The sequence below is a fragment of the Podarcis gaigeae genome, assembly GCF_964106915.1.
Source record: "Podarcis gaigeae genome assembly, chromosome: 12".
Classification (NCBI taxonomy): Eukaryota; Metazoa; Chordata; class Lepidosauria; order Squamata; family Lacertidae; genus Podarcis; species Podarcis gaigeae.
In genome coordinates, this window is record NC_139688.1 from 2,884,935 (window position 1) to 2,907,287 (window position 22,353).

At 49.1% G+C, this 22,353-nt stretch overlaps 1 protein-coding gene across 1 annotated transcript; it reads right to left on the reverse strand.

Moving 5' to 3' along the window:
• Nucleotides 1-11,092: 11,092 nt before the first annotated feature.
• On the reverse strand, nucleotides 11,093-19,871 carry LOC310827752 (zinc finger protein 783-like). The gene is made up of 6 exons (XM_083704153.1): nucleotides 19,739-19,871; nucleotides 16,635-17,006; nucleotides 16,121-16,238; nucleotides 14,593-14,769; nucleotides 13,412-13,522; nucleotides 11,093-12,236 (listed from the first exon to the last, which is right to left on the reverse strand). The coding sequence occupies exons 1-6, from the start codon at nucleotides 19,760-19,762 to the stop codon at nucleotides 11,263-11,265; spliced, it is 1,776 nt and encodes a 591-aa protein (XP_083560279.1). The 5' UTR covers nucleotides 19,763-19,871; the 3' UTR covers nucleotides 11,093-11,262.
• Between the last annotated feature and the right edge of the window lie 2,482 nt (nucleotides 19,872-22,353).

Genomic DNA, 22,353 nt, shown 5'->3' on the forward strand with positions numbered 1-22,353 from the left:
TGCTCGTTTAACTCATGCCCAGAAATACGTCTTTGATTCTGTGCTCTCCATCTTTGGCAAAGATATAAAGGACAACATCCAAGTCCTGATCACATTTGCAGATGGACAGACCCCTCCTGTTCTCGAGGCCATTAAGGAAGCCAATGTACCATGCGCCAAGGATGCCAAGGACACCCCTGTGCACTTCAAATTCAACAATTCAGCACTGTTTGCCAACAATCCTGTGGAGCCTGGAGGCAACTTCAATTTTGATAAAATGTTTTGGAAAATGGGCACCATGAGCATGAAGACCTTCTTTGATTCATCCCACACGCTAGAAACGAAGAGCTTAACATTGACAAAGGAAGTGCTCAGGGAGCAAAAAGAGCTTGAAGCTGCTATTGAAGGGTTGCAGCCCCAAATCAAAGCTGGACTGGTCAAGCTGGAAGAACTGAGGAAGACGCAGGAAGTCCTGGACAAGCATAAGGTTGACATGGCGGCAAACAGAAACTTTACATATGAGGTAGAGGTAACTGTACCCGTGAAGAAGGATATATCTGGCACAGGAGAATACGCAACTAATTGCATGAATTGTCACTTGTCACCTGTCAGTATCCTTGTAGAATTCCTAGAGATGAAGATAAGCATGGTTGTGCAGCTATCAATAAGAGCACAGGAAAATGCAAAGTCTGTCCGCGCCAGTGTGAGTGGAGTGTGCACTACAATCAGAAATACAAATTTGAATATACAACAAAAAAAGAGAGCAGGACCTATGAAGAACTGAAGCAAAAGTATGGACGTGCCTCTGGTGAGCTGATGACCACAGAGAAATTGCTTGAAAAGCTTAATGAGGAATATGAAAAAGTGAAACACATCTTAGAAGAGCTCATCAAGAAATCATCTCAAAGCCTCCAGCACCTTCAGGGGATTGCACTGAAGCCCAACCCACTCTCTACCCCAGAATACATTGATCTGCTCATCATGTCCGAAGAACAGGAGCTGAAGCCTGGATATCAGCAGCAAATCCGGTCCCTGAAGGAAGTGAGGGAAGCAGCTAATACAGAAAATTGTCAAGAAGGAGCCTCTGCTGCCTGGAGAGAAGAAGCCGTATGATCAAATTGAAGAAGAAAAGTCCTCTCTAGGGGGCAAACTTAGGAAATGGGGGGATGTTGTTGTAAACTGGTTGTATTATCTCCGATGACTGCCAACAATAATAATAAGGAAAGTGAATGGGGCCTCATGCGGAAGTGCTGCTTCTGACCACCCCATAAATCTCCCTGCCCTAGCAGCCTTTGGAACGTGATTGGAAACTTGGGGTGTTGCAGGAATGCTCTTGACAGGAGCTGCTTATGGCCCCTTTGTCCTAGCAAGCTTTTGACCTGCCTGATTGATCTCTCTCCCATTCTTCCTTATCCATAGAATCTTAGAATTGCAGAGTTGGAAGAGACCCTGAGCGTCATCTAGTCCAACGCCTGCAATGCAGGAACTCAACTAAAGCATCCATGACAGATGGCCAGCCAACCTCTGCTTAAAAACCTTCAATGAAGGAGAGTCCACAACCTTCAGAGACAGCCTCTTCCACAGTCAAACTACTCTTACCATCGGAAAGTTCTTCCTAATATTTAGTCAGAGCTCCTTTCTGGTAACTTGAATCCATGGGTCTGGTTCCTACCCTCTGGAGCCCTTCAGATATGAAGATGTTTCTCCTGTCTCCTCTTAGTCTCCTCTTCTCCAGGCTAAACATACCCGGTTCCCTCAACCGTTCCTCATAAGGCTGGGTTTCCAGAGTATATTTTCAACTGGCGACTGAGTGGAATCTCTGTGTGTGTGATTACTTGTAATATTTTTTCTTTCATTTTCTTATTGCTAGCCATCTAGATGTCTTTTTGAAGATCCAGTAGGATATAATTTCTTTTTGTAAACACTTAACCCTGGATATATCTGTATTTTGGGGGAGAATATTCTATTGCTCTTTGTACCAGCAGTGCCAAAGAGGCTCCCTGCCAAGGAATTCCTGGAGCTGAATCAGAAATCCAGTCTGAAGGATCCATGCCTAGAAGCCATATTCACCAGCAGGCGACTAGGGCATGACCAGATCACCTCTGCTGGCTGACAAGGTCAGACCAGATCCCGCCTCTTTCCCTGCACTGGGAGACTGCTGAGAAACTTGACTGCCAGAGATGTCTTGTGCACTTTGCATTTTGAACGCTGCACGCTGTAACCACAACTGCCCACTGAATTCTCCCATGTTTGGGGAGTCATGTTTTACTGCTCCTTGCCTGCTTCCTGCAGCTGTGCCCTGAAACAGCCTCTAAATAAAAGCTACTCTGTTCTTTAAGATGGCCTCATCCGTGTCTCCTGAGCAGGGCCTGCGCAAGACATTTTGCTACCTGAGGCGAATTACAAGATGGCATCCGTTCCTCATACAGAGGTTGGACCAGCAGTTGGACCTTAACCCAGCCTGAGTGCTGAGAGAGTGTCTCCACCACACCTGAGGCAGCACAATATTTTAGTAGGGCCAGGAGGACATGCTGGGTAGCAGAGCTGGGCACCACATTCAGCTGAAGCCTAAATCCTTTCCCTTGTTTTTTATAATTAAGGTTTTATTCAGACTTTTCATATTACATTTCATTGAAAAGCAAACTGATCTAAAGAAGAAGAGAAAGAGGTGCAAAGTCCTCTCTGACAGGTAGATCTTAACTCTTATCCCACACAGAAGGGGGTGGAGCCTCCCAGCTCTCACCTGGGAGCTTCTCTTTCTTCTCCCAACTTCCCACCTTGGAAGATCCTTACTTCCCTGCCTCTCACACAGGGTCCTTCACCAACAACCCATCAGCCCAAATCCTGAGCCAGTTCAGAGGGATCTGGGCTTGGGTCAAGCTGGGTCGAGACAGCCCCAGATTAGGTTGGGCCACTTGCTGCGATCCATAACTGTCAGGTGGCCAAACTGATGGTAGCACCAGGCAAGCTTCTGTGGAAGAGTCTGCCTATGAACCTGCCTTACTCCAGAGAAGTCCTGGGGGTCATCTTTCCCAGGATTCTGACTGGCAACAGCTGCCTCATGCAGAGGTCTCTCAAGTCCTAGTCCCACACTCTAACCACTGCACCACACGGACTAGGATGCCTGGGAAATGGCTTCCCAGCCATGACTTAGCCAAATACCTCAGTTTCAACCATTTATTCAGATTATTCTAAATCCGATTGCAAATGTATTCTGGTTCATAAATGCAGACATTTTGTGGTTTTCTAATATTCTGCTAAACTAGAATTGGTAATATGTGAGATTTCCCCCTGTCGTTATCAAGTCTGTCTCCTGTGGGTGTACTCCAGATTCATCGACTAGATTTAGCTAACACCCTGGGATCTCCATTGACAATCACAGCTGCAAAAATGCAATCTCCCCATTGTCTATATGCATGCCCTGAAATGTAAGCGGAGGAATTTGCTGTGTGCCTGTTTCCCCCCACACATTGCCTCTCTTCTGGTATTCCCCCTCACAAGGCAAGCATCACGCAGCAGGGGAGTGTGTGTGTGTGTGTGTGTGTGTGTGTGTGTGTGTGTGATCCTGGCCCTCCGTTCAGGACAGGACCCCAATGGCAATCTGGGAGATTGGATTCAAATGAAAACCAGTTCTTAGCAGGTGACAGTTGATCACCTCTAGGATTGGTCCTGCAGTGACATCTGGCAGTGGTGGGAGGAACTGCAGTTATTGAATCTGGATCCATGGCAAAGTTTGCAATAGTCTTCTAGTGAAATGGAAACAGAGACTGTGTTTTGCAGATGGTTGGTCCATTTTGGGGACAGAACAATCTCTGGCTACAGAAGGGAATTGTTGGCAGGGCAAAAGAGATCAAGCTGCTCTCCCTTTGAAAGTCAACAGGTAACATGCACACGCCAAACGAGTTTCTCCTGACATTTCTCCAATGAAAATAGGGACGTCCCATTCCATAATAATAATTTTACTCTTTATACCCCACATCTTACTGGGTTGCCCCAGCCACTCTAGGCAGCTTACGTCAAATATAAAAACATAATAAGACATTAAACATTAAAAAAAAAAAAACTTCCCTATACAGGATTGCCCTCAGATGGCTCAGGGGTCGAATAACTCCATACCCTCCAACATTTCTCCAGTGAAAATAGGGATGTCCTAAAGAAAAGTGGGACACGGGTGGCACTGTGGTCTAAACCACTAAGCCCAGGGCTTGCCAATCAGAGGGTTGGCAGTTTGAATCCCCGTGGCGGGGTGAGCTCCCTTTGCTCGGTCCCTGCTCCTGCCAACCTGGCAGTTCGAAAGCACGTCAAAGTGCAAGTAGATAAATAGGTACCGCTCCAGCGGGAAAGTAAACGGCGTTTCCATGCGCTGCTCTGGTTCACCAGAAGCAGCTTAGTCATGCTGGCCACATGACCCAGAAAAACTGTCTGCGGACAAACGCCGGCTCCCTCGGCCAGTAAAGCGAGATGAGCGCTACAACCCCAGAGTCATCCGCAACTGGACTTAACTGTCAGGGGTCCTTTACCTTTACCTCTTCAAGGAAAAGTGGGACATTCTGGGATAAAATCAGAAACTGGGATGGCTTCTCTAAACCAGGGATGTCCCTGGAAAATAAGGACACTTGGAGGGTCTGTTTTCCAAGCAAGCAAGCAAGTCATAAATTTCATAAATTACACTTCCTGTTCCCATATCGGCCTGCAGTACAAAAAAGGAACGCGCCCATTAATTTAATGCATTTCAGTCACAGAAACAGCACATCATTTTACTTAACAATATCTATTTTATCAAAAGTGGCTGCAGGCTTGCAAAGCCAAAAAGGAGGAAGCTGCGGTCCATTTGAGCAATCAATCTGTGGTATGTTTTGAAATTACAGTATATTATTGAATAAGACAGAAAGCAGAAGGGATTGTACACACAGAGAGAGAGCAAGCTTGTTCTCTGAATGCCGATCCTTATCTAGCTAACAGCAGAAATATTAGCAGATTTGGGTGGGTAGCAGGAACCCCCAGGTTTGAAGAAGCACAACACGTACACATCCCACCACCTTTCAGGAAAAAATATTTCCCGGGGGAGACTAACCAGCCCAAAGTCCAGTGGCCCAGGAAGGCTGAGTCGCTGCTGGGGAAGAAATGGAAAAGTGGTTGGGAAGAGGAATGGAATGGAGTGTCCTGGGAAAGGATGCTGAGTGGGAACATCCCAGGTGGGCTTCTAAGAGAGTTCAGCTGAACGGGGACACATGGGGTCTGTAACTCATCTCCTCTACCGAGTCTTAAACCTTTTGCGTTCAGGTGGCCTTTGACCAGCTATGATTGGTCCAACAGCCATTCCTGGACCAGGGAAGCCTTGCCGCGGTGCTTCATGCACTGAGTACTTCAGGACTGAGTTACTGCCATGCGCTCTGTGTGGAGCTTCCCGCGTGTCTGATCCAGAAGCTGTAGCGAGTGCGGGATGCTGCAGCACAATTGTGGCCACAGTGAGACCTTGTCTGCATAGGAAGTCTGGGCTCAGAGGTCTGGTTACCCGTTTGAGTTCAAGCCATTAATCTGAGCACCTGGGGAAGGGTCTCTTTCTCCTCCTCTGGGCAGCCAGTCCATCTTCAAGAGTTAATATAGGATGGATATTGTGACAGGAATTTTAAGGTCTTAGATATATGTTAAATGTCCATAAATGTACCAACCAAACATGTACATAGATCAGCACAGGAAGACCGACCTGAAACCATTTTTTATTCCGAAACTGACCTCAATTATTTCTCTGCAAGGTCAAAGTGGGAAACCTCCCCATTGTCTCTTACCTCACAAATCCTGTCTTAAGGGCACATTTAAGATATGAATAGGGTGTGAGCCTGACCTGGCTCAGGAACTAAGTATTTATCATTACAAAAGACAGGCCAGGCTCCCCAGGGTATCCAATCAAGTGAGCATTAACAGGTAACCTGCCAGACAGGAGGTAAACAAAGCACTCAGATTTCTCCTGTAGACCACCCCTTCTGTGATGTAGGTATGATGTTTCTGGGGGTGGTCTTGATCTACACACCATTGCACACCATTGTTCTGGGTCCTCCTCCTTTCCTGCGTGTGAGGGAAGGACCCTGTTGCAACAGATCATAGAATCATAGAATCCTAGAGTTGGAAGAGACCACAAGGGCCATCGAGTCCAACCCCCTGCCAAGCAGGAAACACCATCAGAGCACTCCTGACATATGGTTGTCAAGCCTCTGCTTAAAGACCTCCAAAGAAGGAGACTCCACCACACTCCTTGGCAGCATATTCCACTGTCGAACAGCTCTTACTGTCAGGAAGTTCTTTCTAATGTTTAGGTGGAATCTTCTTTCTTGTAGTTTGGATCCATTGCTCCGTGTCCGCTTCTCTGGAGCAGCAGAAAACAACATTTCTCCCTCCTCCATGTGACATCCTCTTATATATTTGAACATGGCTATCATATCACCCCTTAACCTCCTCTTCTCCAGGCTAAACATGCCCAGCTCCCTTAGCCGTTCCTCATAAGGCATCGTTTCCAGGCCTTTGACCATTTTGGTTGCCTTCCTCTGGACACGTTCCAGAGGTCGGGGAGGCCGAGAGAATACCTGAAGGAGTGTCTCCACTCCATCGTTCTACCCGGATGCTGAGGTCCGGCTCCAAGGGCCTTCTGGCAGTTCCCTCCATGCAAGAAGCCAAGTTACAGGCAGAGGGCCTTCTCGGCAGAGGGCCTTCTTGGTAGTGGCACCTGGCCTGTGGAACGCCCTCCCACCAGGTGTCAAAGAGATAAACAACTACCTGACATTTAGAAGACATCTGAAGGCAGCCCTGTTTAGGGATGTTTTTAATGTGTGACATTTTAATGTATTTTTCAATCTTTGTTGGAAGCTGTCCAGAGTGGCTGGGGTGACACAGCCAGTTGGGCGGGGTATAAATAAATTATTATTATTATTATTATCCACAAGGGAGGGTGTTCAAAAAAGGGTGAGGGGCTGCCGGCTCTGCAGGCAAGGGGTGGCATAACTGGGCTCTTGAGCCCCACAGGGGTGCTACAGAAAGAATGCAGTTGGTCAAGGGAGCTATGGACCCCAGAAGGTTGAAAACCTCTGGCTTATGGGATTGTGACAACTTGGGTCACTGGGTTGGGCAGAGCAGGTGGGAGGCACCAGGCGCTTCAATGAGAAGGGGACCCAGAACTTGCCAAAGATCGTTTTGAGCTAAAATTTTGGGGTGCATGTTTTTGTGCAGCCCAAATGCATGTAGTCAAAGGTGTAAGTCTTAAGTGCTCCCTGCAGCCTTGCCCTCTAACCCAACCTTGTACAGTTTAGGCTTTTCCCAAAGCAAGCCTGCATAGCACGGCCTTGTGTAACAGGCCGAAACTCAACAAGTACAGCTTAAAGGTAAAGGTAAAGGGACCCCTGACCATTAGGTCCAGTCATGACTGACTCTGGGGTTGCTCATCTCGCTTTATTGGCCGAGGGAGCCGGCGTGCTGCATGACTAAGCCGCTTCTGGCGAACCAGAGCAGCGCACGGAAACGCCGTTTACCTTCCCGCCGGAGTGGTACCTATTTATCTACTTGCACTTTGAGGTGCTTTTGAACTGCTAGGTAGGCAGGAGCAGGGACCGAGCAACGGGAGCTCACCCCGTCACGGGGATTCGAACTGCTGACCTTCTGATCAGCAAGACCTAGGCTCTGTGGTTTGACCCACAGCGCCACCTGCGCCCCTTATGTAACAGGCAGAAACTCAACAAGTACAGCTTAGGCTTCCCCTGAAGCAAGACTCTATAGCAGTGTTTCCCAACCGGTGTTCCGCGGCACACTAGTGTGCCGCGAGATGTTGCCTGGTGTGCCGTGGGAGGGAGGCGGGCGAGGCGGGCGGCGAGAGGCGGGGCGGCGGCGGCGAGCACGCGCGGGGTGGCGAGCGAGCTCCTTCCCACATCCCATCGCCGCTCGCTTCGGCCGGCCGCCCCGTGCTCCACGCTGGTGTCGGCAAGCCTTGTGCGCCCTTTGGAGGACGCCCCGTGCTCGGCGCTGGTGTTGGCCAGCCTTGCGCACCCGGGGGACCTCCCCCCGAGAGCGCAAGGCTTGCGGGCGGCAGCTGGCAGCGCGGAGCACAGGGCACCCTTCGGAGGACGCCCCGTGCTCCGCGCTGGTGTTGGCCAGCCTTGCGCACCCGGGGGACCTCCCCCCGAGAGCGCAAGGCTTGCGGGCGGCAGCTGGCAGCGCGGAGCACAGGGCACCCTTCGGAGGACGCCCCGTGCTCCGCGCTGGTGTTGGCCAGCCTTGCGCACCCGGGGGATCTCCCCCCAGGAGCGCAAGGCTTGCGGGCGGAAGCCGGCAGCACGGAGCACGGGGCGCCCTTCGGAGGACGCCCCGTGCTCCGCGCTCGTGTTGGCAAGCCTTGCGCACCCGGGGGGCAGGTGGGGCGCCCTGAAACAGAGGGTTCCCCATGCTGCGGACTGTAGCCTGCCGCCCGACGCGCGGGGCGCCCTGAAGCAGAGCGCCCCTCGTGCCAGGCAGACATGGGCCAGCCCCACAAGCTCGGGGGACAGCGGGGAGGCGCAGCACCGCCATCCCACTGTTCCCCGACCTGGTTTGGGGGGGGGGGGGAAATAAAGGGAAAAAAAATTTCCTTTATTTCCCCCCCAAAAAAAGTAGGTGCGTCCTATGGGATGGAGCGTCCTATGGGACGAAAAATACGGTACTTACTATTTCATAATAAAGTAATTATAAAATACTTTCTTTGTGTTTATTTGATGCCTATTAAAGAGAGTTACTTTATATATAGTCAATATAGGCACAGAGTTAATTTTTTAAACATTTTCTAATGGTGGTGTGCCTCGAGATTTTTTTCATGAAACAAGTGTGCCTTTGCCCAAAAAAGGTTGGGAAACACTGCTCCAACGAGTACAGTGGTACCTCGGGTTACATACGCTTCAGGTTACATACGCTTCAGGTTACAGACTCCACTAACCCAGAAATAGTACCTTGGGTTAAGAACGTTGCTTCAGGATGAGAACAGAAATCGCGCGGTGGCTATACGGCAGCAGCAGGAGGCCCCATTAGCTAAAGTGGTGCTTCAGGTTAAGAACAGTTTCAGGTTAAGAATGGACCTCCGGAACGAATTAAGTACTTAAACCGAGGTACCACTGTACAGTTGATGCCCACTGACAGCAAAGCTTTTCCATTGCACGGCCTGTGGCTCCCAGGCCACAGGCACGAAGCAGAGAATTCTCCACTGTTCCTGGTTCACCACGGATCCCTCAATCTTTTCTGCTGGCAAGGCTTTCTTTAGAAACACCAGACTGAAATTAATTTCTGACAAGGAAAATATCCTGGGGTTCAAACTCACACAGAAGGAAACCAACACTGCCTTTTGGGTGGCGACCGTGCTCAATCCTCACTAGTGGGCTGTTGTGCTTATGCTGCAATGAAGGGAATGCACTCTGCACATGCTCTCTCATCTATTCCGGCACAAGGTCTCCAGTGCTCAGCGCTGTGGCTGTGAACCAAATCAAGAAGCTTTTCTGAAAGAGGAATCTGGGACTCTTTAGCAGTGATCTGCATTGGGCAAGAGATTCCCACATTGCAGGGGGTTGGGCCCTTGGGGACCCTCCCTTGGGTTTTCAAGGGATACATGTTTTTTAAAAAATTGTTTTTCTTTTTCTTTTTTAGTATTGTAATGTGTTTTCTCTTGTGTGTTTTCTTTTATTTTTTCTAGGTTATATTTGTTATAATTGTGGAAAATTTAATAATTTGGGGGGGGAGGAATAATTCTATGTATTATCATTTAGCTGTGACTCCTGCTGGCTGTAAAATAAATAAATAAATAAATAAATAAATTTTATTTATACCCCGCCCTCCCCGGCCAGAGCCGGGCTCAGGGCAGCTAACACCAATAAAATAAAATCACAGTAAAAACATAATAGGGGAAAAGAGAGGGAGGGAGAAAATGCAATTTAAAATGCAGCCCCTTTTTAAAAGTAGCCGATAAATCAAGACCATAAGGGGAGGGAAACGTAAGGGTCAGACTGAGTCCAAACCAAAGGCCAGGCGGAACAGCTCTGTCTTGCAGGCCCTGCGGAAAGATGTCAAGTCCCTCAGGGTCCTAGTCTCTTGTGACAGAGCGTTCCATCAAGTCAGGGCCAGTAGTGAAAAGGCCCTGGCCCTAGTTGAGGCCAGTCTAACCTCCTTACAACCTGGGACCTCCAAAGTGTTGTCATTTGTGGCCCTTAAGGTCCTCCCCGGGGGCGTACCAGGAGAGGCGGTCCCGTAGGTACGTGGGTCCTAGGCCGCATAGGACTTCAAAGGTCAAAACTAGGACCTTAAACCTGACCCTGTACTCCACCGGGAGCCAGTGCAGTTGATAAAGATGACCCCTGGACATCTCTTCCATGCCACGATGTTACAATCACCCCACTAAGATCTGCCTCGGCCAACGCCTGACTGCATGTGATCAGATTTATTGGCACACACGGCAAAATAAGCCATGAAAATAAGCCGGGAACACATAGCACCAGTCCTGAGAGACCTACATTGGCAACCCCAGAGTCGTCCACAACTGGACCTAATGGTCAGGGGTCCCTTTACCTTTACCTTACATATTCCCGCATTGCAGGGGGTTGGACTAGAAAGACCTACAGTGGCTCCCAGTACGTTTCCGAGCACAATTCAAAGTGTTGGTACTGACCTTTAAAGCCCTAAACAGTCTTGGCCCAGTAGACCTGAAGGAGCATCTCCACCCCCATCGTTCTGCCCAGACACTGAGATCCAGCGCCGAGGGCCTTCTGGCAGTTCCCTCATTGCGAAAAGTGAGGTTACAGGGAACCAGACAGAGGGCCTTCTCGGTGGTGGCACCCGCTCCCGCCCTCCCTTCAGATATGAAGGAATTAAGCAGTTATCCTATCTTTAAAAGACATCTGAAGGCAGCCCTGTTTAGGGAAGTTTTTAATAACTAATGCTGTATTGTTTTTAACGTTTGATTGGGAGCCACCCAGAATGGCTGGGGAGACTCAGCCAGATAGGCAGGGTATAAATAAATTATTATTATTATTATTATTATTATTATTATTATTATTATTATTATATATGAAAAGAGGGAGAAAAGGCGGGGAGAGAGAGAAACAACACCCAAATCTCCATATTACATTTTATTATCAATAAAGAATATATATAAAAATAACAATCAGATTTATTGCTAACCCAAGTCAGCTGTGTGCCAGAGCCAGACAGGCTGCTTGCCTTCAATTTGGGAGGGAGTTTCCAGAAGGGGAGACCCTCGCCATACAGCTTGCTTGCCCCCTTCCATCACCCCACCTCCTCCGTTTTCACGAAAGGAGCCTGGCTGTCGGGCTGCGTCGCCCACGGGCCGCCCGCTGCGTCGGCGTGGCTGCGCTCGTGCAGTTTCAGGCTTCGCTGGCAGCGGAAGGCCTTGCCGCAGACATGGCAGCAGGAGCGACCCTCTGGCCGCTCGCCCGAGTGCGCCGCCTGGTGCCGGAGCAGCCAGGAGCTGCACGCGAAGCTCTTGGCGCAGTCCTGGCACTGGTGGAGCTTCTCCCGGGCGTGGGAACGCAGGTGCTTGAGGAATCCGGCCTTTTGGGGGAAGCTGTTCCCGCAACGTGCGCAGGAATAGGCCCTCTCCCCGCCGTGGGTGTTTTGGTGCACCGTTAGGTTGGTCATACGGGTGAAGCGCTTGTGGCATTGGGCGCACTGGTAGGGCTTCTCCCCGGTGTGCGTACGCCGGTGTTCCACCAGCGTCGAGAGGCGGCTGAAGCACTTCTCGCACTCGCCGCAGGCGTAGGGTTTTTCCCCGGTGTGCGTCCGCTGGTGCTCCACCAGGGTCGAGAGGCGGCCGAAGCGCTTCTCGCACTCGGCGCAGCCGTAGGGCTTCTCCCCAGTGTGGGTGCGGTAGTGCGTGGTCAGCGTCGACTGGTGGACGAAGGCCTTCCCGCACTCGCGGCAGGAGAAAGGCCTCTCGCCCAGGTGGGAGCGGCGGTGCCGGGTGAAATTTTCCTTCCGGACAAAGGCGTGCCCGCAGTCGGCGCAGATGTAGGGCCGCTCGGGGGAACTCCGCTGGAGGTGAGGTCCGTTCGGGGGGACAGGATCCCTCTCTGCCGCCCCAGGGAAGACTTGCTCGGCGAAGCCCTGGGGTAAGGCTTGACCAAGACCGTAGCTGGCGTTCACGTCCTGGTAGACGTTCTCTTCCGATCTCTCTGCCAGAGTCCAGTGGGGCTCCAGCCCCTCAGGCGTCCCGCATTTTTGGTGCACCAGCCAGCTGTCCACTGCATCAACGATTTATTTTATTTTTTATTTGTGAACAAATAAAGAGAAAGAAGTGAGTGGGGGAGGGAAAATTGCTTGAGATTGTAAATAGTTCAATAAGCACTGCTATTGCTGCAATGAATATACGATTACAGTGGTACCTTGAGTTACAGACGCTTCAGGTTACAGACTCCCCTAACCCAGAAATAGTACCTTGGGTTAAGAACTTTGCTTCAGGATGAGAACAGAAATCGCGCAGTTGCAGCAGCAGGAGGCCCCATTAGCTAAAGTGGTGCTTCAGGTTAAGAACAGTTTCAGGTTAAGAACAGACCTTCAGAATGAATTAAGTACGTAACCCGAGGTACCACTGTATCAACAAGCCATTATAATTTTACAAAAATGCATTCCAAGTATCGTTATACTGTGGTCACCATCTGAGACCCTTCTTCATGTGTCCTCCCCCACAAGAGGTCCAGAGGGTGGCAAACACACAGCTATTCGGCCTGGCCTCCTCGCTGGCCCAAGTAGGACCAATTCAGCCAGCTAGCCCTCGGGATTATCTAATGCTTATTTCCCCTAAACTGATTTTTGAATTTTATTGTTATGCATGTTTTTATACTGTATTTTATGCTGCTTTTATAATTAAATTTGTTTTAAATTTGTTGTTAGCCGCCCCGAGCCCGGTTTTTGAACCTGGAAGGGAGGGGTATAAATAAAATTTACTATGATTATGATTATACGATTCTATGACTTTAAGCCTTGGCAAACAAAGCAACATTTTGCTCCGGAGATGTCAGCTCAGCCTGATCCCTGGCGCTATACTTCACTGCAAAACTGCCTTGCAAAATGGCAGGGGAGTTAAAGGTTTGGAGGAAGAGGAAATCAGTATTTGCCAGCTATGAATGCAAGGGATTAAGGCCTCTTGTGAGGGCAGAAGGATCTTTTACCTACTCCCCTGGACTGGAGAGATTAGGGATCTCCACCACAAAGGAGACACAGGCCAACATTCTTCCCCCAAACACCCCCCCCCTTCAAGGTCCCCCAATATATCCTCTGGAAGCATCTAAGAGCCTTTTTCATGGAGAAAGCTCCTGCTGGGATGTTAATGCGGGACCCATTGGTCTCCAGAATAAAAGGCCTAAGAGCTACCCATTTCTGGCTTTCAGATTTTAAAAAAGGGCCATTGATCACTCACCTGGAGCTATTTTGCTTCCCGGACTCTCCTCCTCTTCCTCCTTAGCCAAGGGCTCCTGCTCTTGTTTTACCTGTGAGGAGAAGGCAGCCTCCAAGATGGACTCAGGTGAGCCTGCAGAGGAGATGGGAGAAGATGGAATTTCTTCCTTTCTTAAGATCTGTGAATTGTCATCATTATTATTTATCAAATTTAGATAGGGCCCTTCATCTGTAAACCTCCAGGCAGTTCACGAGAAAAAAATACAAGGTTAAAACTGAAAATACATACGATACGATATCTTCATTGTCACTGTCCCATACAGAAAAATGACATTGAGAAATCGACATAAGACATTCGAAAAACCCCTAAAAACTCTGAAACCCCATTTTAAAATACAACATGCTCATATAGAGACTCCTTATACTGCGTTTAAAACCAGAATTGCATTTGGGTAAAAACATAATAAGACATACATAATAAAAACAAGAACAAAAAACCCTTCATACAAACCAATAATCATCCCGCCCGCCCCCCGCAAAAAGTGTTCTCATTGGAAGTGTGTTGCAATGGCTAGAGTGTCGGACTGGGACCTGGAAGAGACTTGGGTTCAAATCCCCACTGGGCCATGGAGCTCACTAATAATAATAATAATAATAATTTTTATTTATATCCCGGCCAGAACCGGGCTCAGGGTGGCTAACACCTGTAAAATTACAGTAGAAACATAATAGGAAAAGAAAGGGGGGGAAACAATTTAAAATACAGGTTAAAATGCAATTTAAAATGCAGCCTCATTTTAAAAGTAGCCCATGGATCAAAACCGTAAGGGGAGGGAAAACATAAGGGTCAGGCCGAGTCCAAACCAAAGGCCAGGCAGAACAGCTCCATCTTGCAGGCCCTGCGGAAAGATGTCACGTTCCGCAGGGCCCTGGTCTCTTGGGACAGAGTGTTCCACCAAGTCGGGGCCAGTACTGAAAAGGCCCTGGCCCTAGTTGAGACCAATCTAACCACCTTGCGACTTGGGACCTCCAAAGTGTTGTCATTTGTGGACCTTAAGGTCCTCCGCGAGGCAGACCAGGAGAGGCCTAGTCCAAAAGGACCTAATCCAAAAGATCACAGAACCGGAGAGGTGAAAGGGACCCTAAGAGGCATCTAGTCCAACCCTGCCCCCCAAACGCCAAGGGGAGGCTTGGAACAGCCACCTGGGACCAACGCTGGAGCCGCACTTCTCTGATGGTTCCGCTGCTTCTGCCAGGGGTTCTCAGCCACGCTGGCATCCCCGAGGTTCTCCCTGGAGTCTGCGTCCTGCTGTTCGCCAGGACCCAGGTCCTCCCCTCGTTCAATCCGGGACAGAATATCTGGTTTGGAGATTGCATAATCTGTTGGGGTTGGGATGAAAAAAGAGACAAGGAACAGGACATCCTTAATTTACAGAGTGGGATGAAAGGGCTGTTTTTAGGGGAATAGAAGGATATTTACTCATTTGTTTCGTAAAATTTATACAGGCCTGATTGCAAAAACAAAAAAACCCGCCCCTCAATGCAGTCTGCAAAAAAATAAAACCATAAAAATCAAGAAACAGTACTTTAAAGGACTAAAACAGCATTGGAATGACCTCAACCTTCTAAGCATTGCTTATGTCTAAGCAATACAGTCTAAGAAATACCTCTGGTTGCGAACGGAATCCGTTCTGGAGGCCCATTCGCAACCTGAGCGTAACGCAACCCGTGGGTCGCGATTCGCTGCTTCTGCGCATGTGCGTGATGTCATTTTGCGCGTCTGCGCATGTGCGAGCGGCGAAACCCGGAAGTAACCCGTTCTGTTACTTCCGGGTTGCCGTGGGACACAACCTGATTACGCTCAACCTGAAGCGAACGTAACATGAGGTATGACTGTATAGTGGTACCTCGGGATGCAAACGGGATCCGTTCCAGAGCACCGTTCGCATCTTGAATGGAACGTAAAATGTGACGGCGCGTCTGCATGGGTCATGATTCGCCACTTTTGCACATGCACGCAACGTCATTTTTAGCGTCTGCACATGAGCGAGCGGCGAAACCCGGGAGTAACGCGCTCCGTTATTTCTGGGTTGCCACGGAACACAACCCGAAAGCGCTCAACGATTCAACCCGAGGTATGACTGTAGTGTTCTTAGCAGATGCTGGAAAAGTTTACAGTGAAGGTGCTGGCCCGGTATCAATCGGCAGGGAGTTCCAAAGTGTAGAGGCTGCCACACTGAGCGATCGAGTTCTTACCAATGTGGGAAACGGGCATTTTGTGGCACAGAAGAGGTGAGACTGAGGACAGCCCCAAAGTGAAGGTGAATTCAATTACTTCCAAGTATCAGATTAGCCTAGGATTTAAATACGTGATGTTATAGAACAATATGTTTAATGTTAAAATGAAAAGAAAAAAAAGAGGTTAATTGACTAAGTAATTTTTAGGTGAAATTAGTTTTGGAAAACTGCTATAATCATATATATGGAAATTCAGCCAGGCAGATTCGAGGAAGTCACCCAACAATGTTAACAAAAATGGAATTATTACAGTTTGGATTTATGTTTGCTTGTTTGTTTGTGTTTCTTTTTGATGTTTTCTTTTATGTGGTTGTTATAAATTTGGAAAATCAATAAAAAAAAAAATGGGGGGGGGACAAAGTGATGGAGAATTTGGAGGCAGGCCAGGGTGAATGCAGGGCCCAGAAGCCTCCTTTCTCCCGCCGGCTCTTACCGAGAGAGATCAAGTATTTGCAGTCCCCCTTCAGGACCTTCTTGCAGAGTTCCTTCTGCCAGTCCTCCATCTTCTCCCGCTCCTCCTGGGAAAAGGCAGCGCCGCCATCAAAGGTCACCTGCAAGGTGTCAGCCACAAAAGTTGGTGCCCCAGAGCACCCTGGGAAACGAATGATCCTAGGAGGGTAGCGCGGGGAGGGACCCCCAAAGGTCATCTAGCTCAACCCCCTGCGATTGTTTTGTTATGTGGTATTTGTTATAATTGTGGAAAACATAATAATTTTTTATTTTTTTTTAAATCCTGCTTTTGCTAATAAAGAGTTAACTCCAACTTGCACAGTGTGATTTACTGCTGGCTGGCTCCTGCCAGCGACTAACCCAAGGCCAGAGAGCCAGGGGAGCTCGCGTCTCCTCCCAGATCCAGCTTTCCATACACTGAACTGGTCCCATCAACCCATCCACAAAGTCCCCCAACACAATCTTGCTCTTCTTATCGTCCGGCAGGGTCCACCTACCTTGGGGGCCTCCCCGTTGACCCCGGGTGGGAGCCTCAGGATCCAGAAGTTCCGGTTCTTGAGCAGGTTCTCCAGCTTCTCCAGCCTCCTCCTGAGTAAGCCGTACTCCTGGATCAGGGTCCCCAGCACCGTCCACTTGCCCTCCAGCTGGTTCCCGATTTCCAGCTCCGTCTTCTCGCACTCAAAGATCTTCTTCTCCGCCGTCCCTGCCCTGCCCTCCAGGCTCAGCAGCCGAGATGTCAAAGCGTCCACTTTGCTCTCCATCGCCTGGACAGCGGCCACCAGAGTCCAGACAGACGCCTCCATCACCTGCCCCGCCGGACACTCGAGGGAAGATGGCGCGCCCTGCGATTCAGCCTCCCATTCCGGAGCCTGTTGGCAAGGACACAAGTTGTTGGTTTTTTTTCCACAAAAAGGAACTCAGCTCTTTGTTTTGGCCGTTTCTGAAAACACTCCAAACATGTGGAGGGCACCAGGTTGGGGAAGACTGGCCTGCAACACCACCCTGAGTTCCTTTGAGAAAAAGTAGGATATAAATATTATAATGCAAGGAATTATATTTAGGAAGGAGGAAGGCCCGTTTCTTGGGGGTTCATCTTCTTTGGAGGGAACCAGGGATCTGTCACAGACATCCAGTGATCTACTGGTAGGTCACACTCTACCTGTCGGACATGCCTGCTATAATGGAATCACTGTGTTTGGGAAGGGGTCATGATAATAATAATAATTTATTATTTATATCCCGCCCATTTGGCTGGGTTTCCCCAGCCACTCTGGGCAGCTTCGAACAAAATATTAAAATACAGTAATGCATCAAACATTAAAAGCTTCCCTAAACAGGGCTGCTTTAAGGTGTTTTCTAAATGTCAGGTAGTTGTTCTTCTCTTTGACATCTGGTGGGAGGGCGTTCCACAGGGTGGATGTCACCACCGAGAAGGCCCTCTGCCTGGTTCCCTGTAACTTGGCTTCTTGCAGGGATGGAACTGCCAGAAGGCCCTCAGAGCTGGACATCAGTGTCTGGGCAGAACGATGGGGGTGGAGATGCTCCTTCAGGAATACTGGACCCGAGGCCATTTAGGGCTTTCAAGGTCAGCACCAACACTTTGAATTGTGCTCAGAAACGTACTGGGAGCCAATGTAGGTCTTTCAGGACTGGTGTTATATGGTCTCAGCAGCCGCCTCCAGTCTGGCTGCTGTGTTCTGGATTAGTTGCAGTTTCCAGGTCACCTTCAAAGGTAGCCCCACATAGAGCACATGGCAGTAGTCCAAGCGAGAGATAACCAGAGCATGCACCACTCTTGCGAGACAGACAGCAGGCAGGGAGGGTCTCATCCTGCTTACCAGATGAAGCTGGTAAACAGCTGCCCTGGACACAGATTTGACCTGTGCCTCCATGGACAGCTGTGAGTCCCGAATGACTCCCAGGCTGCGCACCTGGTCCTTCAGGGGCACAGTTACCCCATTCAGGACCAGGGAGTCCTCCACACCTGCCCACCACCTGTCCCCCAAGAACAGAACTTCCATACTGTCAGGATTCAACCTCAATCTATTAGCCGCCATCCATCCTCCAACCGCCTCCAGACACTCACACAGGACCTTCACCGCCTTCACTGGTTCTGATATGAAAGAGAGGTAGAGATAGTACAATGCCCTGAGATGCAGGAATGTTTTAATAGTAATAAAAGATCCCACGACTTATCCGTTTCCGAAAGCAGCAAATGTCTCCACCCAGCACGGAGAGGGGAGAGGAAGCAGCCCGTTAAAGGAAGACCCTACTCCAGATTTAAACACCCCGTTCACACAGCACAGGCTGCCATTATACAAATCTATGGTGCGGCCGCATTTGGAGCAATTTGCACAGTTCCGATTACCTCGCCTCAAAAAGGATATTGCAGAGTTGGAAAGGTTCAAGAAAGGGCCAGATAAATGATCAAGGGGGTGGAGCGACTCCCCAGTGAGGAAAGGCTGCAGCGTTTGGGGGCTTCTTACTTTAGAGAAAAGGCAAGAAAGTTGAAATGATAGAAGTCTATAGAATTATGCCTAGCATCCCCCAAACTAACACCACCTATAACAGAAGTGTCTCAAATTGACTGCAGCCGACCTGTAAAAAGGACTCTGTGAACTGAAAGCAGAAACACTGTGATGTACTTTTGTAATCCAAAAATTATTCAATAAAAGCAATTTTTAAAAATAAAATAAAATTGTGGATGGAATGGAGAACATGGAATGGAGAAAAGCTTTTGTCGTCCCGTCCCCCCGTCCCCCCCTCGTTACACCAGAACTCAGGGGCACCCAAAGTTGGGAGATTCGGGACAGCTAAAACAAAGTCTTCCTTGACGCAGCCCAGAGTTAAACTATGGAACTCCCTTCCACAAGAGGCAGTGATGGCCTTCAAAGAGGGTTGGGCAAATTCATGGAAAGGGGGCGATGTGTGGCTTCCAGCCACGATGGAGATGCTCTAACACTGTTCAGCCATTGCGAAAACAAGATGCAAGGTTGCTTTTCTTGAATGATTTTTGGATTACAAAAATAATTTTGGGTACCCCCAAAAAATATTAAAAGTGTGGCACTTACTGTCACAACTTCATGGTGAGTACCAAGACCTTTCCCCCCTTAGAATAAAGCACTAATAATAATAATAATAATAATAATAATAATAATAATAATAGATCTCTGCCCTCTCCTTGCCCCTTAATGGATCTCTGCTCCCCATTTGGTCCCTTTGCACCAAAGGTGCAAATGCCACAACCAGGCACGGGGAGGGCAGAGGCAGAGGCAGGGTTCCATTAAAGGAAGAGCCTGATTCCCAATTTAAGCACCCCGTTCACACAGCACGGGCTGCAAGCGCGCATCTCCACCCGCAGAATTCCGCCATCCCGCCTGCTTAACAACCGACGCCGCCGTTCCCTTTTGCACCGGGAAGGAGGGGAGCAGAGCGGGGTAAAAGCGGGGTAAGTACCCCGGAGGGAGGGGGAAGCTCGTCCGGATCAGCCGGGCGCAAAGTGCATCCTCTTCCCCTGCAAAAAGAGCAGAATCCAGGAAGCCCAGAGGAGGAGCCGGAGAGATGCAAGGGCGCACGGGCTTGGGGACCGCGCGCTGCTTACCTGCGCGGGCGCCCAGCCGGCCATGGCGCCTCCCAGGGTCCCGGCGAGGGATCCGTCCGGAGCTGAGGGCCGGCGCTGAGATCCGCAGCTCAGAGCATGTCGGGAGCAGCTTTGCAAAGCGGAGAGGCGGGGGGCAGACTAGGGAGGGGAACTGGCGTCACTCCGGAGCTGCACCGCCGCCTACGGGCCTGGGAGAGCATCGCCGCACAAAGCGCCGCGCGAAAAGGGAGCAGGAGCAAAGGGAGCTTCCCTTGCACCCGCGGAGGATAGGAGCGGATCCTGCCCCTCGGAGGCTTTTTGGATAGGGCACCCTCCAAAGAACGCGCGCCTAGCAGCGCTCCGTGGGAAAGCTGTTCCGCTTGCCAAGCGCGCGCGCGAGAGAGAGAGAGGAGCTCTCCTGCGCGCCTCTGGGGATGTGCAGAGTTCGTAGAATGGCAGAGCTGGAAGGGACCCCCGGGGGTCGTCTACGTCAACCCCCTGCAATGCAGGAATCTCAACCAGATCATACGTGACAGGCAACCTTTGCAGAATCATAGAATTGCAGAGTTGCAATGGACACCCTTGATGTATGGAAGTGAGAGCTGGACCATCAAGAAGGCTGATTGCCGAAGAATGGATGCTTTTGAATTGTGGTGCTGGAGGAGACTCTTGAGAGTCCCATGGGCTGCAAGAAGATCCAACCTCTCCATTCTGAAGGAAATCAGCCCTGAGTGCTCTCTGGAAGGACAGATCCTGAAGCTGAGGCTCCAAGACTTTGGCCACCTCAGGAGAAGAGAAGACTCCCTGGAAAAGACCCTGATGGTGGGAAAGATGGAGGGCACAAGGAGAAGGGGACGACAGAGGACGAGATGGTGGGACAGTGTTCTCGAAGCTATCAGCATGAGTTTGACCAAACTGCGGGAGGCAGTGGAAGACAGAAGTGCCTGGCGTGCTCTGGTCCAGGGGGTCACGAAGAGTCGGACACGACTAAATAACAAGGGACACCCAAGTGTCAAATAGTCCACCCCCTGCAATGCGACAAATCTTTTTGCCCAACGTGGGACTCAAACCCACGACTTTGAGCATAGGAGCCAAGGTCCTTTCAGCCCCCCCCCCTAAAATATTTGAGGGGGCCAGACTCCCACAAAGTTGATGGGCATTGCCAGTCAAATGGTGTGTGTGTGTGTGATCAGCTATCTTGGTTAGTGGCAATCGATAGCCTTCTCCGTCATGAATTTGTCTAATCCTCTTTCAAAGTCATCCAAGTTGGTGGTCATCATTGCCTCTTGTGGGAGTGAGTTCCGTAGTTTAACAATGATTCAATAGCCTGTGGCCTTTTCAGTGTGTTGGTGGAAGGGTAGCTATTTTTTCATTTGCTATGTATTTTGTGTTATCTTGTATTTTTATGTTGCGAACCACCCTGTGATCTTTGGAGGAAGAGTGGTATAAAACTAACTGCAGTTACAGGTAGGTAGCCATGTTGGTTTACCGTAGTCGAAACAAAATTTAAAAATTCCTTCCCGTAGCACCTTACAGACCAACTAAGTTTGTTATTGGTATGAGCTTTCGTGTGCAAACTTAGTTGGTCTCCAAGGTGCTACTGGAAGGAATTTTTAAATTTTGTTTTAACTAACTACAGTGGTACCTTGGTTCCCAAACGCCAAAAACCCAGAAGTGTTCCGGTTTTTGAACGTTTTTTGGAAGGTGAACGTCCAATGTGGCTGTCGGCTATTGTTTCCGGGGCGCCTGCACCAATCAGAAGCTGCGCCTTGGTTTTCGAACATTTCAGAAGTCAAACAGACTTCTGGAACAGATTAAGTTTGGTGCTTTTGTTTTTGCTATTTTTTTGCGTTTTTGTTTTTAAGGCTTTTTCGGTTAATTTGTTTTTGTGACTGTGGGGAACCCAGTTCAGCTACTGATTGTGTGACTGCGGAAATGGATAAAAGCCCCCCAATCCAAACATTGACTATCATCAGTGCAGGTAAGAAATAATCATCATCATCTACAACACTGTCTTATTTATTTTATAGTTCAGTACATTGATTATTGCTTTCATTTTATGGATCAATGGTCTCGTTAAGATAGTAAAATTCATGTTAAATTGCTGTTTTGGGGGTTGTTTTTAAAAGTATGGAACGGATTAATCCATTTTGCATTACTTTCTATGGGAAAGCTCGTCTTGTTTTTGGAACACTTTGGTTTTGGAACAGACTTCCGGAACAGATTAAGTTTGAGAACCAAGGTACCACTGTACTCTGCACTGTTTGAAGAAATTTCTTTTTAAAAAATAATTCCTGTATCTCCCAACATTCCAGTTCATTGGATGACCAGGAGTTCTAGTTATTGAGGGGGGACAGGGACTTTTCAGTAGCCACTTTGTCAGGAATCATTTTATAAACTATAAATTTCTATCGTGTTGTCTCTTTCTCATCTTTTCCTCCAAACTAAAAAGTCCCAAGCGCTGCGTTATTTCCTCATAAGGGAGCCACTTGTGTCGCCCAAGGCAAAAATATGGATTTCTTCTATCCTTCAATACCAATGCAGGCTTTCCAAGTTAGACAGAACTATTTTCTGCCTAGAAGTGGCTGGGTGTGTGGGGAGTGGAGCGGAGGTCTTTAAAACCTTAAAGCTTTCAC